This window comes from Amblyomma mixtum, chromosome 7 (assembly GCF_055824585.1).
Source record: "Amblyomma mixtum isolate Tamu chromosome 7, ASM5582458v1, whole genome shotgun sequence".
NCBI lineage: Eukaryota > Metazoa > Arthropoda > Arachnida > Ixodida > Ixodidae > Amblyomma > Amblyomma mixtum.
The window spans coordinates 88265070-88288550 of NC_143018.1; the positions used below are offsets into that span (position 1 = coordinate 88265070).

Below are 23481 nucleotides of genomic sequence, written 5' to 3' on the forward strand. Positions count from 1 at the left end.
GCAGGGGGCGGCAGAAAATTAGGTGGGCGAATGAGATTAAGAAATTTGCTTGAATATGGTGACCGCGTCTGGCAAAGGACAGGGTTAATTGGAGAGACATAGGAGAGGCCTTTGCCCTGCAGTGGGCGTAGTCAGGCTGATGATGATGATGACAGTCGTGCGCTTTGCAACTAGCATGTGCAATTTTGCTAGAAATAGCAAACTGCGTTGCCCAGTTCGCATTTATAAGTTCAGAATTGAATCTATTTAAAGGTGGAAATGGGTCCTAAAAGTTTTTTTTTGTAATGTAGTCACAGCTGTGAAATTTTCAGACAGATGTAGTTTTGGGTGCTGATTACAAATATTGCATTTAATTTCGTGTAAAGCTAGTGCTTGTGCACTTATGTAATATGTTATATAATGTTTTAGCAACAGCATGTATGAAATTTTTTAGCAAGGCACTTGCTAAAATGCATGCCATTATTTTTTCTTGACATCAGGGAATGCAGTAAAGGTAAAGTTACTATCCTGCCTATTCATACAACTTTAATTGCTTGGTTTTGAAGTTGCCACTCTGGAAACGGAAATGCAAACTTCCTGTTTTTGAAGTTACAACTTCAAAACTCGATAACTAGGCAGGATGATAATGGTACCCTTATTGCAATAAGGGTACCATTATCATCCTGCCATTATCATCCTTCCTTGATGTCGCGAAAAAGCAGTGGCATGCATTTTAGCAACTTCTTTGCAGAAAACTTTCCTAAAAGACATCAAGCATTTACCTAACATACTGCATAAGTGCAGAAGGACTTCTTTTACATTAAGCCTTAAATATTGATGAAGGCAAAATTCTAGAGGCCTGTGTACTGTGCGATGTCGTGCACGTTAAGGCAAACTTGCGGCAAGACGAACAAATTTTCTCGTCCTTTGAAGTTTGTCTCAAAGGAAGTCTACTGTATCTGAACACAATTTGGAGGCTCAGATAGGTTTCTTTTTAGGGCACTTCTGATAAGATAAGCAAATTCTCATGGTTCCTTCACGTTTGCCCTACAGAGAGTTTACTGCATTCTCCCTGACATCCTAATACTTTCAACAAGAAAATGTAAAATTTTTGTACACTGTTATTAGCACTTAGACAAAATGAAACCATAAAGGGGGGGGGGGACTGGAAAGCACAGACTTCTTGGCATCTGTCAAGTGGCCACGGTAGGAGTCAAAGAACCAGGAGTGACTCCGTGAACAACAGGGCCCCAGCACGGCGTTGCCAAATGGTCTTCACCCAATCTCCTTCAAGTTTGAGCGCAGCTCTTCATATGCCACCTACTACTGCTGGCAGTTGCCGTGTTACGCTGCTAGCCACCGTCTGGGATCTTCCCGTGGCAGCCTCCTTCCAGGTGGCCTTTCGCTCTCCTACTATCTGCCACCTGTCACCTGACGGGTGGCCTTTCGCTCTGATACTATCTGCGCTCTGATACTATCTACTATCTGCGGTGAAGCGAAAGGCCACCCTGAAGGTGACGGGTGACAGGCAGCAGGTATCAGCAGAGCGAAAGGCCACCCAGAAGGTGACAGGTGGCAGATAGTTGCAGAGCAAAAGGCCACCCGGGTGGTGACAGGTAGCAGAACGAAAGGCCACCCGGAAGGTGGCAGGTAGTAGCAGAGCGAAAGGCCGCCTGGAAGGTGGCATGTAGTAGTAGAGCGAAAGGCCACCCGGAAGGTGACAGGTGGCAGGTAGTAGCAGAGCGAAAGGCCACCCAGAAGGTGATGGGTGGCAGGTAGTAGCAGAGCGAAAGGCCAACCGGAAGGTGACGGGTGGCAGGTAGTAGCAGAGCGAAAGGCCACCCGGAAGGTGGAAAGTAGCAGAGTGAAAGGCCACCCGGAAAGTGATGGGTGGCCGGTAGTAGTAGAGCGAAAGGCCACCCAGAAGGTGACAGGTGGTAGCAGAGCGAAAGGCCACCCGGAAGGTGACAGGTGACAGGTAGTAGCAGAGCAAAAGGCCATCCGGAAGGTGACAGGTGGTAGCAGAGAAAAAGGCCACCCGGAAGGTGACAGGTGGCAGGTTGTAGCAGAGCGAAAGGCCACCCGGAAGGAGGCTGCCATGGGAAGATCCCAGAGGGCGGCTAGCAGCGTAGCACGCCACTGGCCAGCAGTAGTTGGTGGCGTGTGAAGAGCTGCACTCAAACTTTGCACTACCGACTACCGTAATCATCTGTCAGTTCTTTTTCTTTGCAATGTTGCACTGTTCATTGCAAAAATTTGCTACATTTTTTCTTGCTAGGTAAAAAAAATTGACTGAAGGCATTGAGTGAATTGGGTGCGTTGCTTTCCAGGTATGGCAACCGCGGCCACAACCAGCCCTGCCTGTTCGGTGATTCTGGCCGCTGCTGCATAACAACCCAGAATCACGGCTATGCCGTGGACTCTTCCACCCTTCCGCCCGAGTGGTCGCCCCTTTTTACCAATGCCAATGACCGCACGAACGAAGGTATTGTCCACAAGAAGCTGCCCTTCTTCAGGTTGGTGCCGTTGGATGAATTGGGGACCTCTATTTTCGTAGCTGGCATGTTAGCACTCTGTGTTTGCACACTGTTGTCAAAGGGGCTGGGTTATGAACAGCCCTTCGAGTGCACTGCAGTGCAGTTTCTCTTCTTGGTAGAAGAAAAATTTTATGCATATAATTTGGATGCACCTCTGATGCACCAAAAGAAATTCCAGAGTGTTGTTCTTTAGTTGCATGTTAGACCAGAAAATATCTAACACAAACAACTGTGAGTAAAAAAAAGTGTGGGGCTCCTTTGATAGCTTTCAACTAGCCACGAATTGGAGTTGAAGCCAGAAACTGAACACTGTTGCCATCTATTAGAGAGCAGCACATCGCTTTTTCTTCCATCTGTCCTCGTCGCACAGCTTTCAACTTGGGAAGGACCCAGTCAGTAGCCGCAAGTAAAAAAAATTTTAGTCAGATGCCCAAATAGTTCTCGAGTGTGGTGTGATCTGAGCAGTGTTCAAAGAGAGGTGTTTTCCACATATATCTTGAGCTGAAGCAGTGGAGCTGTTGTGTAGGTCACGGAGCTACACCCCTTGCTGCATGCATTGGGCTTCTTCCAATGGTGCTGAGCTGCTGCCAGATTAGACTTCAGGTGGAGTACGAAGCTCCCCCACAGTATTATGCAGAAGGCCCATGGCTAGTAGAAAAGTATCAAGGAACCCTGGCTGTGCAACTGATTCAGAAGTCAAAACATAATTGTTTTGTAAATGCTAAAAGAAGGGTATAAAGTTTGCGAGAAGTCGGGTGTAAATCAAATTGAGAACTTTGGGGAGTGAACTGGTTCGCATTGAAGGTACTTCTGATGCATTCAGGAGGATAGTATTGGTTACTGAGATACGTTGGAAATGTTCAGAACTTATTGCATTCCATAAGGTTTGAAAGAAGTCAATTTTCGACATTTGATTGAATTGTTTTTGCACCCGTGTTGCATAGTCGGGCAGACCCTAGCTTAGAGAAAAAATACGATCAGCGAGAGATGCAGCTAGATAACTCGTGCATTATGTTTCAGAGGTAAATGCGTCGCTCTACTGGTTTTGAAGCTGTGGAAGACAGATACGACGCATTTCCTTTCCTTGAAAACCAATTCTCAAATTTTACCCTCTGCTTTCTAAACTTCACTCTACTGGCTTCCAAGCTGTGGAAGACAGATACGACCATTTCCTTTCCTCGAAAACCAATTCTCAAATTTTACCCAAATATTAAAACCTGCTGTTGCACATAATGTATGCTGCAGTCTGGTTTCGTAGCTTACGAAAAATCGTTTCAATTTTTCAGCGTCCAGTTTCACCCAGAGCACATGGCTGGTCCTGCAGATTTGGAGTTTCTCTTTGATGTCTTCCTGGAATCTGTAAAGGACTCGATCACAGCCAAAGCTCCGTAAGTACAGTGTAGGGCACTCACTGTGCCCTTCGGGACTTGTCAAAGTCGGTACAAAGCCGTTTGAGAATGTGCGTGAAATCACTTTGTGGCAGCTGTTTGTGTTTGCTGTTAGTTGAGACAGCGAACCGGGGAAAAATGCATGCCTCGATAGATTTGAGCATGTTTGGAGACACCTTTCAATAGCAGCAAGCTTGTTTAGCAACTTGTTTGCATGTGAATTTCAGGGCATAGTATTGGTGAACTGGTGTGAACAGCACAGTTCTTCTTGTGGTGGGCCTGGGATTAGCAAAAAGAGTGCTTATAGAGTTGCCATCGACACTAGATTTAATTTCAGTGCTTAGAGTGTTGCAAATAAAATTCATTTACCGTAAAAACCCGCGCATAATATGAACCCGAATATAATACGAGGCTAAGTTTTAGAGACTCGAAATGGGAAAAAAGTTTCACCCGCGTATAATACGAGTAACACAAGCTCATAGAAGACATTTATTCAAATCGCATCCCGCACTTCACTTCAATTACTTTCTTCTTCAGTAGCGCTTTCTTCGGACATTTCTTTGTCCGACAAATCATCCCAAATGTACTCATCTTCCGTGCCATCGAGGGCGTTCGAGATGCCGCACTTTTTAAGCCCGCTTCAGCCGCCCGGTTGGCGTCACTGCAGGCTCACCTGAGCGCATCCACTCTGCGTAGCACCGCTTGACTGCATCCTTGAACGGTTCGTTTACACAACCATTAAGCGGCCGCGAAAGCTTCGTCGCGTTCCGCTGCACGCGAAAAGGGCTTCTTTCTGTTGTGGCCATCCATGAATGCTTCCTTCGACGACACCAAACTGCCTCCCGGCCGCACCGTTGCCGATGTTCTCCGCAGCTAAAATCGCTTGAAAGTAGCCGAGTACTGTTTTCAAGACCGTGACATCGTGCTCCCTAAAACAATATCCACTTCACGAAGCATGCCTTACATGCGAGCACGGCACACTGCGACCCCCCGGCGCACCCAACGGATCAACAAAGAAACGACGTCGTGACGTCGTTTGTCGAGAGTAATGAAGCCAAGCCGTAGCCACGCGCCAATAGCAAAGCCAAGCCGTAGCCATGCCGCAAAAACGAAACCAAAACTTCGAGCAACTTCTAAAATTTTTGTTCGGATCCGCAAATAGTACGAGGCAGAAATTTAGGACGCTAAATATGGGAAAAAAACCTCGTATTATACGCGGGTTTTTACGGTAATCATTGTGATTGAGCTAGCTCTGTGCCAGTGGTGTCGCCCTTTGTTTCTAGACAGACCCGGGGCCTTGGGGCATTGTAGTCAGATTTAGTTGCTGTGCCATAAATGGATTATTGGCCCAATAATTGAGGTCATCTAATGGCTGTTTTTACTGTCTCTGCCCGTGGAGCTGAAAATCAGTTTAAAGGGTGTGCGGTATCTGCCTGTAAGACATTTGTCTGCAGATCCCTTATTTGGACTGCTCAGGAGAGGGTCTTCTTACAGCCCCGGTAGTGACCAGCAAGCAAGAGCTGGTCTTTAGTGTTTGTTTGCTTGAAATCCCAGTGCACCCTCATGATTGCAATGCTTGTGCGTGTTTTTCCTGGCAGCACCCCCATCGAGCAGCGCATTTCGGCCAAATTTGCGGCGCTCGCACCGCCCCCTACCCTTGCTTCCAAGCGGCCTCGCAAGGTCCTAATCCTCGGTTCGGGCGGACTGTCCATTGGCCAAGCTGGAGAGTTCGACTACTCTGGCTCTCAGGTGGGGATGCGTCCTGTGTAGTCAAAAGTATAGATCACGTGTCTCTTGTTTGTTTATTTATTTTTCCTCAAAGGTCCCTTTTGGGACATTACATGACATTTACAGGACATTTTCGGGGGACCTGCAGCATTTCGCCATGATCACTTCCCCTTTTTCTTCCTGATGGTGCATTCTGATGCCTCACATCAGGGGTAGGAGTGTGTAGAAGTTGCCATTGCAGTGCTCTCTGGAAGTTACAGCTGATGCTCACAGTTGTACTCGGTTTTCTGCAGCAAAGCTGTAGACATTTCCTCGCTGATGGAAGTATGTGATTTGTGTCGTCTTGCCTGTGAGTGCCACGTCATGCCTGCCATGCAGTCAAGAGAACATTTAGAACCACTGTTTCAAATCAAATGTCAAGGTCAGGTAACCAATGGTCTTAGTCATATGATCACATGGTCATACCAGCAGAGCTTGGGCCAAACCACCGCGTAGTTAAGTTCGGTTTGACCTTGTGAGGCATTGAAGGTCATTGTCTTATCCACACTGAAATCAGAAGCTGTACCCCGAATAGTGCAGCTCTCGCTTTAAAACTAAATACAGGTGTCGCCATCACCAGTCAATCAGTTGCATAAGCAGACAGCAATGAGATCAAAATCCCCCTTTTTTTACACGGATCTCTGAGGCTAGGCTACGCTGCCATTCATTTTCAAATGATGTTCACGCGTAGCCACAAGAAAGCAAGCAGTTATTTTTACCAATGAAAAGAATTGCTTGGCATTGACCTCAGTGAACTTTTAGCCATCAGTTTAGGGCATAAGTCGGGCAAGTAGCAGCTTCCCTAAATTGGAAACAATTGTGTCGTGTTCTCCTGCAGGCTATCAAGGCCCTGAGGGAAGAGAAGATCCAGACCATTCTGATCAATCCCAACATAGCGACGGTGCAGACGTCCCCCGGTCTCGCAGACAAGGTGTACTTTCTGCCCATCACACCGTACTACGTGGGCGAGGTGATCAAGTCGGAGCGGCCCGACGGGGTCCTCCTCACCTTTGGCGGCCAGACGGCGCTCAACTGCGGTGTGGAGCTGCAGAAGAATGGCACGCTGGACCGCTACGGAGTGGCCGTGCTGGGCACGCCCATCGAGTCCATCATCAACTCCGAGGACCGCAAACTCTTTGCCGAGCTGGTCGAGGAGATTGGCGAGCACGTCGTGCCCAACTGCGCGGTCTACACCATCGAGGAGGCAAGTTCTGACTCGTAGCTGTTGGCACTTTTTTTTTGTCATTCTTTTGGACGAGGATCAGAGTAGAGAGCTTATCAACTTGTGTGTCACCCTGATTGTCAGTAGTAGTTATTAGAAAATACATGCAGCTGAATTGAGAACGAAGAAGCCTGATTAATGTGCAAGACAAGAATGGTGTCTGTCTTGACAATTTCAATGTTCCGTGCACAGAAATCAGTGCCAAAAAATTACGAGGAACTTTAGCGGCTAAAGTGGTATGCGATTGTTCACTTCACATTCTGTTGGTGCATTAATTAACAGCCAATTAATGAGGCTTAATCTTTGCCTTTAGGAGTGGAACGTGACAGTGTGTTGTAGCTCTGCCAGGGAGTCCAGGGAACGCGTTGCCCTTTGAAGGCAATGCTTTTTGAGGAAAGGAAATGGCGCTGTAATTCTGTCATCTTGGTGTCCACCTGAAGGGCACTGTACAGGAAGAGAGGAAGTGGAGTGAAAGAAGAAAGAGAAAGAGGGGAGGAAAGGAAATTATGCAGTAACTCTCTCACATACCTCAGTGGACACCAGTGGAAAATTGTATTCGAGGAAAGGAAATTGGGTAGTAACTGTCTCACATATTTCGGTGGGCACCCATCAAAATTCGCATGCAGTGAGGTCAGGTGCGGACAAATTTGCTAACATGTCTTGGTCACGACAGTATGAGCCATTAAAGGCTTTCTCCTTAATTTCCTTGTGTAGCAAGACTAGCTTGCCAACTGTGCAAGATGGAGGATTTTTTTTTTTCTATACAGTGGAACCTCGATTATACGACGTTCAGGGGACCGCGCGAAACCGTCGTATAATCCGGGTGTCGTATAATCGAAAATCAAAGAATGCGGCCAGTGGCGCTCGGCCTTGCGCCGAAAACTGTTGACCGGCTTCAAGCCCGCGGCAAGTACGCCAATCAGATTAAAAAAGACAAAACCCAGCATTTGTTTGAATCAGATTTGCAAAAAAATCTTTATTACCGTTTAAAAAAAAAATCAGTAATTTTTTTTTTGCACCTTTGCCCAACCTCGGCGCATCAACTTTCTTTCAAGGGCTGCCACGTCCGGCAGTAGGTCGCCAACATCGTCGCGCGCGCAAACAAAGCGCCGGATGTTGTCGACGCTCTGCAACACGTCCGCGTAACTAGGGATGGGAGCGCAAACCTCTGCATCGTTGTCCACTTCCTCTTCGTCGGAAGTTTTATCGTCGGGGCACATGGCATCCATTACTTCCATTACAAAAAGCGCCGTGGACGCCGCTGTCCTCGCTTCGGCGAGCGCGGCCTCGCCCGCTTATCTGTTTTTTCATCAGCGTCCGCTCCGGCAGACGCATCTGTTGCTGCAACGCGCGTCTTATCTTTTCTCTTTATCTTTCCTCTGATCTTTTAACTCTCTTCTATCTGCACTTGGCAGCGGTGGTGGCTTGGCTTGAGCCAGTAGGCGGGCCCGTGCACTTTCCTTTTCATCCTTCTCTCAGTCGCAACAACAACGCGCAGGCCGCGCCTCCTCCGGACTCCGACTGCACAGGCTCGACGAAAAAGAGAGCAAGTGCACTTGGCGGCCTCGGCAACGCTCTCTTCCGCGCAAAAACGGGGGTGCTTAGATTCGCATGCAAAGTTTTTTTTTTCAGAAATTTTTTTCCGAAAATAGGGGGGGTGCTTAGAATCGCGAAAATACGGTACATCCCGGCCTGCGTTTGCTGACGACCTTTTTTGACGGTCGGTACGAGCCAGCCGTCGTACGAAGCGGGGTCCTTCTAAAATTTGCGTCGTATAACCGAGATTTTTAATGCATTGTCTCTATGGGGATTTTGCCGGAACCGCACAAATTCGTCGTAAAATGCGGGTCGTCGCATGACCGGGGGACGTATAATCGAGGTTCCACTGTATTTACTCGGCGCAAGCATTGAGTAGTCGCAAAAATAGGCCCGTATGATGCTCTCGATTCCCATCCTCTTGTTTCAAAGTTCTGGAACTTGAAACTCTTTAGGAGCAAGCATGCTAATGCTGGAAGAGGTTGAGCAGCCCAGTGCCTTGTAGGCACCCAGAAGTTTTTGCAGTGGGCACAAGATTTCCGCTGACCAGGTGAAATGCTTAGCAGAATGGGTCTTTGAGTTGGCTTTATGCAGAAAAAAAAATATGTTCACCATGGTGCTCTTTGGCAGAGCTGCCTTTTCACCATTTGACTATCCATGTCATCTCTATTCATGGGTGCACTTTGAGGGATTGTCTACTTGGATGGCCGCATCAGAGAGACTACAACATCGTCCAGCATCTGGGAATCAAATTCAAAGCACCAGATTAGAAATTGCAGTCTATGTGGGAGGCGACAGTTTCTAGCAGTTCTAAACATGCTGGTTCATGTGGCCTCTACTACTGTTGTATCAGTGTGTCATCTGAATTTCACTTTGGCAGCCACGTTTTGATGATGATGAAAGTAAAAAATGCCTCAGAACGGTAAAAGCTAATTAATTTGAACTTCACTAAAATGATTTTTTGGATAATTTGAACTTTACGTCTTAATCCATTCATGCTCTATTGAAGTCTATGTATAAAGTAGCTTGTTAATTAGAACACTGATTGGTTCAGCCTCTGGTAAATCAAACTACGCACCACCACACCTGTGCGGCCTTGGAGCAAGGCCAAAGCGGGTGGCGACTCTGTCTCCATGATCCACGACAGCATAGCAGCAACACCTAGCTGCGTGACCTCAGAGACTTGCGACTGACTGTCACTCATGGGGGAAATGTCGCTTCTCAATGATGATCTGTCTTCAGTGTCTCGCTGCACTGGCTTTGGTTAAGTGATAGATAGCACCGCCAGTACAAGATGGCGACGGACTGGCCTATTTAAACAATAAAATCGCCCCGCCGCAGTGGCTCAGTGGTTACGGCGCTCGACTGCTGACCCGAAAGACACGGGTTCGATCCCGGCCGCGGTGGCGGAATTTCGATGAAGGCGAAATTCTAGAGGCCCGTGTACTGTGCGATGTCGGTGCATGTTAAAGAACCCCAGGTGGTTGAAATATCCTGAGCCCTTCATGGTGTCCCTCATAGCCTGAGTCACTTTGGGACGTTAAAGGTGCACTGAAGAGGATTCTGAACTTGTCTTTTTGCCGCGAGAACTCAATCTACACGTTTCTAGCATTCTTAGAAACTGCGACTTATTGCCCTGTGTGGCCGATTTCCCTAATTAAATCGAATGAACGTCTGGCTCCCGCCTTTGTTTTTTAAATTCTCCCCATACTGTGGGCGGAGTCGACCAACGCGTGAAGTGCCTTTCAGCCAGCTCCGTGGAGGCTTTGCTTTCGCTTTATTTTGTTTTTTAGGTTAATGAATAAATAGTTTCATTCGCAGATAATATAGCCGTAAAATAAGCCCAAAGAAATAAAAATAAGCGCAGACTATTTGCTACTACGGACTACTACGTATTACTCCGCCGATGGCAGAGCGGCAAGCCGCCACGGGACTGGGTGAAAGGCGCTCCACGCGTTGGTCGACTCCGCCCACCGTACGGGGCAGAATTTTAAAAAAAAGGCGGGAGCCGGACGTTAATTCGATTTAATTAGGGAAATCGGCCACACAGAGCAATAAATCGAAGTTTCTAAGAAAGCTCTGAACGTGTAGATCGAGTTCCCACGGCAAAAAGACAAGTTCAGATTCCTCTTCAGTGCATCTTTAAACCCCCGTAAACCCAACATTAAAATCAATCTCACTCCCTGACTTCTTTTTGATCGCAGCATACTGTCTTTTCTACTTAATTTCATTTCTTCGAATTTTAGTTAATTCGAACTGCATTGGCATCCCCATGTGGTTCAAACTAACAAGCTTTTAAAAACTACTAATTTTAGTGAGCATTAAAGAACCCTAGATGGTCAAATAATCCGAAGTTCTCCATTGCAGCATGCCTCTTAGCTCGCTGCTATTGCAGGTTTTGATTTTCCCCTGAAAGTTTTTCGTTCTGCTATGTTCGGGATTCCTTTGTCCCAGTTTACCTTTTTTTGTTGAGGTACTTATCTGGTTACCACCCTTAGTTTGTACTCACTGACAGATACTATTACTTTTTCCAGTTAGCCGAGATAATAAGCATGAATTCATAGTTTTGTGATGAAACAGTACACTTCACCTAGTTATGGGCGGACATGGGTCTTAGAGCATTTTTTTTTATTTACAGACCAAATGCAATGAAACTGCACAGACTTATTCAGTTTTTTCTGCTGATTTCAAATATGCAACTTGTTTATTCTAGGCCAATTAGTTCCTGATATATTAATGTATATCATGCCATTGTCTGCTCAAGCAATAGAAAAAAAAATGGGCCACGAGAAATTTAATTTTAATATGGGGGTAGATACTAAAATGTGTGAGGAATGCAACGCTGGAAGCAGTTTTCAGTTTTTTTGTCCGTGTGGACAAATGGGCTCAATAGTCAGTTTTCAAGTGAGTTAACCAGACATACAGTGCCAGAAAACACGACACACTTGAAAACTAACTATTAAGCCCATTTGTCCACACGGACAAAAAACTGAAAACTGCTTCCAGCGTTGCATTCCTCACACATTGTAGTATCTACCCCCATATTAAAATTAAATTTCTGGTGGCCCATTTTTTTTCTATTGTTTGAGCAGACAATGGCATGGTATATATTAATATCTCAGGAACTAATTGGCCTAGAAATAAACAAATTGCATATTTGAAATCAGCTGAAAAACTGAATAAGTCTGTGCAGTATCATTGCATTTGGTCGGTAAATAAAAAAATGCTTTAAGAACCATGTCCCCCCTTAATGAAGGCAAATGGATCTCCGTATAACGTGGCTGTGCATAATCATTTTCCTGAAAATGATCACAAGCTGGGATCGGGAAGCAGTTCTGTTGTTTAATTGTGCGTGTGCATACCAATTGCAGGCCATGGCGGCGGCCGAAAAGCTGGGTTTCCCCATCCTGGTGCGGGGTGCCTTCTGCCTGGGCGGCCTGGGCTCTGGCTTCGCCCACAACCCGGACGAGCTGCGCGTCCTGGTGGCTCAGGCCCTGGTGCGCTCCAGCCAGGTCCTCCTCGACCGCAGCCTCAAGGGCTGGAAGGAGGTCGAGTACGAGGTGGTGCGCGACGCCTACGACAACTGCATCACGGTCAGTGCTTCCCAGTCACACTTGAGTTCATTTTTTTTCCCCTTTTTTTCAGCATTTTTTTTTTATCTTAGCTGTGTTGGTCAAATGTCTAGGGGAATCCCCCAAGGTGGAGTAGATTTGTAATAGGGGAGTAATTACTCATTGACGTCCACCCGAGCGCAGCCCTACGGCTACAATGGAAAGCTGTACAGCTTTCTCAGAAACTTTGTAGTTAAAGAAAAATTCGTCCTGGTCTGGGGATCGAACCCAGGACCACCGCTTCACCGGAGCAGTCGCTGTACCAACTGAGCTAACCGGGACGGCAAGCTTATGGTAGGGTGATAGCGAATTGATCAGTAACTCGAAGTGGGAACTGTGTTGGTCAAATGTTTAGGGGAATCCCCCAAGGTGGAGTAGATTTGTAATAAGGGAGAATTACTCATTGACATCCACCCGAGCGCAGCCAAACAGCTACAAAGGAAAGCTGTACAGCTTTCTCAGAAACTTTGTAGTTAAAGAAAAATTCGTCCTGGTCTGCGGTTCGTCCTGGTCTGCTGAGGGCAATGCAAATGCTGATGAATGTCCCCAAGCATCAGTAAAGCTCGTCAGATCTTGTGCTAACTGGTCTTCATAGGAAGTGAGCTCCAATAAGTGCCTTTGTACTTCATACCTGTGCCACAAGCGCATAAGAAGTGGAGTGAATGCTTAAGGCCCCAAGTTTTTTAATGCTAATATTTTCGAAGTTGGTGCTACACGTCCAGATTTAATGTCGTTGCACGAAAGCCACGATGACGATAACGCCTGCAAGGCAGTCAGAAATTTTACTGGAATATAAACAGTGCTAAAGAACACAATAGCTCAGCAGTGATGTTGAAATATAAAAATTTTTATTTTGCCGACTATGCTCTGTTCTTGCTTGACAAGTCGAAAAAGTGGCCATAAACTCACGTGTGAGCCCACAAGCTGAGGGTATCCATTAGAAGGGCTGGTAAAAATGGCATTCTTCACATCGAAAATGTAGTAGAGGTGCCTTATCTAACTGAAAGTTATGAATTTGCTACTGAATAGGAAGTTGTTACTAACAAAGTTGCATGCAGTGTGGAATGGAGACAAGATTACACATTGCTCTGGTGAATGAGCTGCGGTGAACTCAGTAGATTGCAAGTGGCTAATGCTATTTAATGTGGCTAATGCCATTAAACGTGTTCAATGCCTTGCAGTCATCAGTATAAGTTTGGGCTGAAACTTTTTCAGTGCATGGTTGGCTATCTCTAAGGAATGCTCTTTTGGTTCATATTGCCAATCATAAACTCGCAGGTGTGCAACATGGAGAACCTGGACCCACTGGGCATTCACACGGGCGAGTCCATTGTCGTGGCACCCAGCCAGACGCTGACCAACGAGGAGTACAACCGGCTCCGCACGACGGCCATCCGGGTTGTCCGACGCCTGGGCATTGTGGGAGAGTGCAATGTCCAGTATGCCCTGAGCCCCCACTCTTTCGAGGTACGTCACCTCGTGAGGCACTAAATTTGTCACATCTTCATGTTGCGCCTTTCTATTGTGTCGAACCAGCTAGCCTCTAGCAGTACCTTCATGCAGTGATTGTACGCTTCTTGGAGAGAAGAAGAGTCAGTGAGTGGGACCTGTGGAGAACTTTTTCATTCACAGCCCCATGCTACACATAGTGCTCTCCTTGGGTTCTGTTCATCTTAACCTGCAGGCCAACCATACTGCAAGTCCCCCAAAGGCAACTGATACCATACACAGCTATTACCAGGCCTGCATGCAGTTTAATCACTGAGGATGGGTGACGTCTCTTTTTCTGCTCTGCAGTTGTTGAGATCACATTTACACAGGGCGCCAGCAAAAAGGTAGTGGAGTTGCCTTACTGCCTTGGAGTGCATAGTCAGGAATGACACCTAGAAAGTGCATTTGGCAGCTTGCAGATGGATGAGCTGCCAAGGTGTTGGTCCTCCTTGGCAGCACACAATGTTGGTCTGTACCTGGAAACAAGACGTGTACCGTTCCACCGAAGCTGTGAATTCCACAGATAGAGCACATACTGACACGTGCACTGGGTTATGATTCATTTCAAGGCTTTATTAGTGCAGCCAGGTCAGAAGTTTTGTTTGTTTGTTTGTTTGTTTGTTTGTTTGTTTGTTTGTTTGTTTGTTTGCTTGCTTGCTTCCTTGCTTGTTTGTTTGCTTGTTTTAGCGCTGGTATGGTTGTTCTAGTGGCTTTGGGTGCAAGCTAGTTCTTTATTATTGCCTAGAGAACATCATTTCTGTGAATCCTCACTCAGTCTTCATCTTATTCCCCCCTTCTCACAACCACTGGACAGTACTACATAGTGGAGGTGAACGCCCGGCTGTCACGGAGCTCAGCGCTGGCAAGCAAAGCGACAGGCTACCCACTGGCCTACATTGCAGCGAAGCTGTCACTGGGCATATCGCTGCCCTCACTGCGCAATACAGTCACCTGCCAGACGACTGCCTGCTTCGAGCCCAGCTTGGATTACTGCGTCGTCAAGATCCCCCGCTGGGACCTGGGGAAGTTCCCGCACGTCAGCAACAAGGCAAGCAGCTCCACTTCGTTTCTCTGGATTTCACTTTGAGGCAGCCATCAAGGTGACTTTAACGAGGTGACTAGATAACATTTCAAGCGAGGTGGCTGCAATAGCACAATATAGATTAGTGCCCCAGATCATGTTGCAGGCAAGCAGTGTTAAAATGTGCTAGTCATTCACAGTAAAACCTCAGTAACGTAATTCTTGTTCACCGTCACTTGTCCTGTGATGCGCTATAGCTCGGAATTAAAGTCCTGTTAATTCGAAGTCATTGGAGCCACAAAAAGGTATTCAAATTAACCATATTTTACCTTATATTGCCGTATATTACTGCACAGAAACCGGCCCCCCTTACTGGTCAAAATGAAGTTGATTCCAAAATATAAACCGATGCATACCCCCGCCCTGCTTTGTCCCGCCCTTTGTTATCAGAGTTCGAATTGTTGAGGTTTTACTGTATTTATAATTTCGATAATTCCTTCCATTTCTTTGTGTGGTGCCCCTTAGTTAGGGGGATAGATTACCAGTATCTGCGATTGCTTTAAAGGGACAATGAGGAAAACTTCAATTAATTTTTTCCAGCAAAAATTGATTCTCTGGCTCTTTTCAGCTTGGTTGACATTTGTCCGGCTACAAAAGAGAATGCAGAACTCAAACTAAGAAAAAAAGTTATTTCACTGTTTCACAACTGACATCATCCTTTGCCTCCCAGCTTGCTCTCGTCGAAAAATGTAATTGCAGATGTGTTAAGAGTCTTTGGGTTTCTGAAAGAAAAGTATTTTAAAGTGTAACTTTTGGAAACTTGTGCTCTTATTGAGCAACACAGATGTTTCTAACCCTGATTTCAGCGCGTGATAGGCTTAATCTCTTATGGGCCATTAAACCCAACAGCACATGTCATTGCAGTGGTGACCAGTATTCATACTTGTTACATATGGGGCACATTGTGTGACACATTTGGTCCCATCAGCATCAAGTGAATTGAAAACCTCCCCTCAATTTCAACAAGTTCCCGGTCCCAATTCAGGTTTATTCGATTATGGAGAGGGGAGAGTAATAAAAAGGGGCAGTCGAAATGGCTCTTGTGACCTGTTCTTATTGGGCTGGTAGAAATCATGCACATTTTTAAAATCTTTTACATGCTGCAGCTGCATGTTACTCTGGTCTTCTTGAAGCAATTTCCAGTTTAAATTTACTTCAGGGTCAGGAATGCGTATATTTGGGTGTAAAGCATGCATACGCCTTGGTATGAACATGTGGTGTGGGCGTGCCTAGTCTCTTCGCTGTGTTCCGTCTTTTGACTTTTTTTTTTTTAATGTGGTGTGTGTGTGACTGTCGCTCTGCATGTATACAGCCATTAGAGCACCCGACTATAAATTAAAAGAAAAGGATTCTTTATGTCGATTTTGGGTACTAATGCATCAGGCATCAAAACTTTGCAGTAATGCTGGAAACTTTCTTGATGCTCTCTAAGAAGGGTGTGCACTGTGGTGGTGTACGAGTGGCGATGTGGAGGGCTTTTCCTGTTTGTGGTTGTAACCAGTGGCTTTTCTCTGTTCCTCTTCCTTACAGCTTGGTCTCACTTGTAAGGTGCGAGCTGATGCGCAGAGGCTCTCTTCTCATTCTCTCCTCATGCATGCATTCTCTCATTGCCTGAATGTTGCCCGTTGGTAACAGTTAGTAAGAATAAATGGAACTGAAGGATGAATGCGAATATTTGAAGCCTTGGCCATCAACACGATTCTGTTTCCTGCTAAAATGGCATTTCATGTTTTTCACCAATACCTACAGCAGGCAATCAATATTTCGGACTCCAATAGTTCGGACTTGCGCGATATTTCAAACTTTGCTGAGGAGCCATCATGCCTCTCATAGGAACCTGTACATTTTCACGGCCAATATTTCAGACTCTGTGAAGTCCAAAAGTTTGATTTTTTGGACTAAAACATACGCCAGCAATACCATGGAGATCAATTTTTAACCCGAAAGCTCATGTTTGTGCCCTAATATAGATGCGAGCGGGCACTGCTGTCACAATCAATCCGTGCCCTGTCGCCGTGAAAGGTGCCATCTTGGATTTAAACTGAGTCGCGGGGCACCATGGCGGGAGTGATTCCGACGAACTGGCTTGGATAGGCTTGGCTATTGGTTCTCCATTGTTTACGTACGAGATGGCCTACAAAGAGCGCAGTATTGTGTTGGATTGTGCAGGATTGTGATGGCCAAACAAATTCAAAATTGGTTTTTTGAGGAAAGGAAATGATGCATTGACTGGCTCACTTGTCTTGATGGACATTGAACCATGCATGTAGGGCCCCCCCCCCCCCCCCTCGGATCGAATCCCTGCGGCATTCTAGACTCTAACTTAACCAGTAAGTTTATGCTGCGTGAAGCGCTGAATCGTATGACACCATCCAGGAACATTCTGCGGCAAACGGTTGGCGTAAGATATTTTCCGATTCGCGGTGCCGACAACTACTAGGGGAGGGCTTTTGGAGGAGCTGTACAGACTGTGACATAATAGTGGAATAGATAGTTCTTGGGTTGAAAGAGTTAGAGCAGACTCATTTGCAGGATGGTATTTAAAGTAACCGAGTGTATGCTTGTCCTTTTTATGCCTTCCTAACTGTTTTTGTCCTTTATGTGGCTCACTTTCAAAACAGATCGGCAGTTCTATGAAGAGTGTCGGCGAAGTCATGTCCATAGGGCGATCATTTGAGGAGGCCTTCCAGAAGGCAATCAGGATGGTGGAGGAGCACGTCTCTGGCTTGGACCCCTACCTCAAGTCTTTCAGCGATCGGGTATGTTGCTTTGTTCCCATCATCTGGGCTCATTGGGGGACTTTAACCTTTGTGAGGTTCCGTTTTTTTTTTTTTCCTTGTAGTCTGTATTGACTGACTTTACCCTTTTACCTTGCAAATTAATTACTGAAAAACGTACGAAAAGCACGAAATCGATTGCCGATTTTTGGCGAAAATGACTTTTGTCAGCCTGAAAACACGTGCTGAAGGTGCAAAACATGTTTCATGGACAACTACCGCTCCGTGGTGTTAAAAATTGCAACTGTAACGATTGCTGACCTTAACAATTGCTGACCGTAACTCGTCATTGGCAGTGGGGGTCACGCGTCATTGGGCTGAACGTGCGTGATTCGTCATTCGTGATATTGGTTAATATTGGTTCATTCTCTCATGACTACTATAGCTTGCGATTGGTGGTTAAAGGGTCAAGGTCTAAGAAGAGCCTAAAGCTGCTGTGTGAACAACTTCAATAATTTAGTGAATGTGAAGTTCACCTACTGTGCCCAAGGTCATGGATTCAGTTTCATTCACAGCAGATGCATTTGACTGGAGGTGTCGTGCAGTGCAGTGAGACTGTGAGCTCATAAAAACTGCCTGGAATAGGGCTTGGAATGCCAGGAACCTCCTGCCTCGCTAACTGTGCCCCCACTATTCTGTAGTATTTAAGGATTCATGCATTTCTTGTGCACCTTGTTGCCCTGTTTGCACTGAAGTGGCAGCACCTTCTGGCATCGCCAGGTAGTGAAGTTTCCGCTTGTTGTCAGGAACTCTCGTGCCCCACGGACAAGCGCATGTTCCATCTGGCAGCAGCCATCAAGGCTGGGTACACGGTGAAGCAGCTCAACGAGCTCACCCAGATCGACCCCTGGTTCCTCAGCAAGATCATCAACATCATTGACTACCACACTTTTCTGGAGGGCCTCCACAGCAAGGCAAGTGCTCCCGACTTGATCTGGATGCAAGACTCCTAGCTGTTGTAACCTCTCTTTAATGGAAGGTGGCATTGTTGCAGTACAGTTTAGCTCTCATTGAATGTAGCAGATACTGGTGTCGCGGTCTGCGGAGAACAGGTGTGCTGTCAATGCTGGTTTTGCTCATTTTGATGTGAACTTGAAGACATTTGTTTAGCCCAATTATACTAATGGCCTGATTTGTATGTAGCCTCTCGAGATCTCTGCCATCAGTAAAAGATTGCAAGCTGTAGGATATTTACACAGCCTCTAGAGATTCCATCAATTGCTTGGCATGTTGCCAAGCAATTGATGGAATGCCAAGCAGTTGATTTGGATGTTTGTCTTTGTGCATTAAAAATGCCAGTGAAGGTGGATGTCTGGATGTAATGGTCAGACAGTAACTTTAGAGATGCACTACTGTTTTAATGCTGCATATGATGCTCGCATTTTATTTATTTTAACAACAGATATTGATGAAGGAAATACAGTGAAACCTCGTTATAGTGAACTAGTAAAAAATCTTCAAACAATTTGCTATAGCCGAAATTCATAATATAAAATTTTGTCCAAAACGCGCGCAATAACGGCGCAATTTAGTCATTGAAAGGACAGCAATTCTGGCGATCCTTACAAGAGAAGCGGATAGATGTTTTCCCAGGTTTTGGTGGCATTTCGAAGAAGCTCGCGGCTATTCCGAAGACCGCAAAAAACCGAGCGCCAGTTAGCTTGGCTCCCCCGCACAGCACCGCAAGCGCAGGTTAAGCGCCGGCTACTGTGGCTTTCCGCATCACAGCCGTGTCGCGTGGAAAGCGGTACGTCAGAGCGAAAGCCGCCGCCGTTTTCACCACCTCCGCAACAGCTGACATGAGCGCAGGATTGTTACTGCATGCTTACAACCACCGGTGCTGCTTCGATGGCGCTGTCGACAAATGCCAGAGGCGTGAACGTGTGCTGACTGCTGGACTGCAACCCTACACGTCGCTGTTGGCGAGTGCGAGATGAAAGTGCAAACCTTGGTGCGAACGCGTGCCGCATCACCACCAGTCACTTGTGCAGTGCGGCGAAGCCTAACGCCTGCCATCCGAACAGGCACAGTTTGGCGCCAGGGAGTTCGATATACCCGTTTCGTGGCCAACCGTGTTCAATATATAAAGTAGAAATTGCATGAATTAGTCAAAAATTTTTACAAAGAGTTCGATATAGCAAATAATTCGTAATATCCATGTTCGTTATATGGAAGTTTGACTATATTTTTTGCAAGCAGTGCTGTTCTACTTTATTTTTTTTCCCCTTTCACGAATAAATGGTGTCATTTTAGGCCACTCGTTAATACTCATTGGACAGTTGGTGTTTGCAGGCACTGTGTGTGTTTGCAAAAGGTGTCAGTAACGGTGTTGGGCCTAACTTGAGCACCTGACATGCAGCCTGCCCTGCTGACGCACGATGTCCTCCTGCGAGCCAAGCAGCTCGGCTTCTCAGACAAGCAAATTGCCCAGTGCGTCGGCAGGTGAGTACTCATTGCCCCTTTCTTTTCTTTTTTACTAGCGTGCATAACATATATGTGCGACCTTGCTACAACGGCTACCATAAAAACCGGAATGTAGGTTGGACCGGAATATAGGTCGGCCCCCCTACTAACCAATTCTAAAAATGAAAAAATATATATACTATAGTATATATTTTTCAACGGCAAAAGTACCGAAAGACACCCTTACCTTGAAACAGATGTGACTCAACCGGTTGCACATTGGTGACAGTATTTATTTTCATTTAGATGCTGCTCCTATGAGCACCCGGCCAATTCTTTAACACTATCGCGCGACCATCGACCAGCTTGCTTGCCAGCGCCTTATTAACGGCGCTGAGCAGCGAAACATATGAGGTACGCACATGTGTACACATGCGCTTACTCTCGCTTCTTTCGCCGCTCCATGATAGGGTGCTGACTAACACGTGAGGCAATGGTCGCGCGATACTGTTAAAGAATTGGCTGGGTGTACAGTGCAGAGAAGGTCACGAAGTGTGCAAGCGTCATCAGAGTTGTCCGAACTCGAGTCGGATGACAATTGCTTGTCGCTGCCCACGTCCCATAGAGCATCATCCCCTGTGCCGTCTAGCGCATTGCTTATGCTGCATTTTCTAAAAGACTTGCGCACCATCTCTGCGGAAAGAGGTTTCCACACCGACAACACTCAGCCACAAACCAGAATAACTTTGTGACAACGGAAAAGCAAATTGGTGGTGCCACAACGTTGCCGTACCGTGCTGCTGCTGATGGCAATGGTAATGGAGGCTGTTGACTTCAGCCGCCCATTGTTGCAAGACTTCCGTAGTTTCTCCGCTAATGACCGGTATATAAGACAGAGGTCGACTTTCTGCTATGGTTTTTTGAAAAAAAGTTCGACTGATATTCCGGTTTTTACGGTAATGAAGGAACATAGCAATCTGGATTACCGTATTGACTCAATTTTATCACGCCCTCGATTGTTATGCACACCCGTTTTTCATGGTCAGAAAAAAACAGTGCACCTTCGATTGTAATGTGCACCAGATTTTTATGCTTCGGCAAGAAATTAATCTTCTCACTTGTAGCTAGCACCTCTATTGCAACCGTTTTGATGTCAGGGTGAAGTAAATGTCAATGCCTCAGTCACCTTTCCGGCATGTGCCTGTTTGCCTCTGAAGCGAAAATCCACGCCTTTTCACCAAGTTCGTAGTCAAGCACCTGCTGGCTTTGAACACAGTCTGTGTTAGGCCTTTCTGCCCTCGCGGCTGCATAGCCCTAACTTCTGTAGTCTGCTCGCTGTTGTTGCATGAAATATGCAAGCTCTTCTTCGATTTCTGGAAACTAACCCATTATCGGCCCGCTGAAGTCCTTCCAGGTCAACGTGCTTGCGAAAATCCTGTCCCCTTGCTTCCACTAATTGCGCACATAAGTGTCAGGAACACCGAACACGTGAGGCCGTTGCCTGTGCACTCAAGGTCACCTTTTTTTTTTTTTTTTTCAATCCGACGTCGTAGCAAACTCGGCGTGTCTTTGCAGCCGATGCTTCCATTTTGGCTCAAGTCTAGATTGGAGCCTTGCTGACAGGAGACCGCAGATGCTCGTGAGGACTATAGATATCACAACTGTAGTAGTCTAAGCGGGCGATATTGATGCGTAAAAACAGTGCCTCCTATATTCTTTCAGTGCCCGGCAAAAGAAAAAAAAAAGATAAGAGAAGCGTCGACACCGCTAGTACAAGGCACCGTTGAAGAAAGCGCCATCGAAACAGAGTTTCCTGTCGCTCATCGCATATTTGCTCGTATTGTCTGCGTGCGAAGCTGCGTTTTATTTGCATGTGATGCAGGCATTTGTGTCTGCTTGCAATGCAGACATTTTAGGCATTGCCACTGCAACGCTGAGGCAGAAGTGGAGCCAGGAATGTGCAAGGGTGAATGGCCAGACCCAGAAATTGTTTTCGCGTTCGCTGGGCACCATATCGGGCGAAATAAATAGATGCTATGCACGCACATGGGCCTATAGAAAGTCGGTGTTGCAGGCACGCTGCTCCATCTGAATGAAAAGCGAGGTTGTCAAGGGTGAAGCACGCAACAGGCTGCACAGCTGACGGATGTGTCAACCACACTGACCTTTTGAGTCCTTTTACGAAGCTTTGGCATCTGTAAAACACTGCGCGGTGCCTTTGAGCAGAGGCAACATTTCGCATTCGACACTGATATTGGGTGGGGTAGCGAGAGCCACGGGCTGGCCTGGGAGGCTGCAAGGGCTGCGCAGACGCTTGTGCCAGCCTCGCCCGTAGTACCCCAGATGGCACAGCCGGCGGCACGCTCGCCACTATGATCGTCTCTTATTTGCATCTACCTATGCACTCTGTAAAAGCTGGGTGGCACTCATATTACATAACCACTCAGATGTGCGCATCAGCTCGTGCTCCGCTCAACCACTCGCGCCCGTGGTACAATTTTTCCTCAATTTCATTTCTCAGCCACCAGTGAAACTTCATTGCATTGAAAATGCGGCGAAATCTCCTTTGTTATGTTTAAGCTAGAAATGCATGTCCTGTGGATGGAAAGTCATGAAAACTCTAATACTTAGTTACAGTGAAAGCTCGTTAATTCGACCCCCGTTAATTCGGCAAATCGGATAATTCGACGCGCGCGCGAGGTCCCTACAATTATACATAGGAGTCTATGGGGCGAAACTCTCGTTAATTCGAACAAATTCTGCCGTGCGTCGGTTAATTCGACTTCACTCCGCAGCCCGCCAAGCCGGTGTGCCGAGAGCAAAAAGAAAAAAACACTGCCATGAGCGGCGCTACTGTACGGCTGATAGGCCATCCCTATGGTCATATCATCCATCCATCCGTCCATCCATCCGAGGAAGCGAGTTAGCGGCGGCCGAAGCGGCTGGCGTCTTTTTTTTTTTGTGTGTGCTTTGTTGTGTCGCAGCAGTCGCTATCACGGTTATTTACGGCGCCTTTTTTGGTAAATGCGCGCTTTGTCAGCGTGTTTACTGCGCTACTTGTTGTTGCTGTTTTGTTGCGACTGAGAGAAGGGTGAAAGGAAATCGCAAGGGATTGCCTACTGGCTCAGCCACCACCGCTGCCATGTGCAGATAGAGGAGAGTTAAAAGATCAGAGAAAAAGATAGAGAAAAGATAAGACACCCCTCCACAGTCCCCGTGCAGATAAGAGGAGAGTTAAAAGATCAGAGGAAAGATAAGACGTGTGTCCCTCCCTTCACCTCCTCCCCGCGCTGCTTTCCGGTGGGTAGCGCGCAGGGCCTGCACGCCGCCTCGCCTTCGTGTCCTGTCAGCTGACCGAGGATGAAATAATTGAAGTGACAGGCGCTGACAACGACGACGATTTACGATTGTGAGCAGTTGCACCAAATGCCGAAGTGCACGGTGAAAGAAGCCGCAGAAGCCTTGTCCGTGCAGGAGGACTTCTGTGAACAAATCCATGACGGCGCGTGTGCCGCGGAGCACCTGGCAGCTGTTAGAGCTATCGTAGTCGCTCAAATTCTCTCGAAAAAGCGGACGGTGATTAGATTTCCTTGCCAACTAAAGGTATACGTCCTGTTGCGGCAAACATTGTTTTTTGTTGTTCATTCGATAATTCGACATTCGGATAATTCGACAATTTTTCGCGGTCC

General features: G+C 46.7%; 1 protein-coding gene across 1 annotated transcript in view; it reads left to right on the forward strand.

Annotated features, from left to right (window-relative positions):
- Positions 1-23481, forward strand: part of r (carbamoyl-phosphate synthetase 2, aspartate transcarbamylase, and dihydroorotase rudimentary) — a 96211-nt gene that overhangs the window by 19095 nt on the left and 53635 nt on the right. The window contains exons 8-17 of the mRNA XM_089553111.1: positions 2310-2495; positions 3803-3904; positions 5503-5653; positions 6510-6875; positions 11801-12022; positions 13319-13507; positions 14346-14579; positions 17234-17371; positions 18136-18303; positions 19749-19831. Coding sequence (XP_089409237.1) covers positions 2310-2495; positions 3803-3904; positions 5503-5653; positions 6510-6875; positions 11801-12022; positions 13319-13507; positions 14346-14579; positions 17234-17371; positions 18136-18303; positions 19749-19831 — 1839 coding nt within the window. The remainder of the gene's footprint in view (positions 1-2309; positions 2496-3802; positions 3905-5502; positions 5654-6509; positions 6876-11800; positions 12023-13318; positions 13508-14345; positions 14580-17233; positions 17372-18135; positions 18304-19748; positions 19832-23481) is intronic.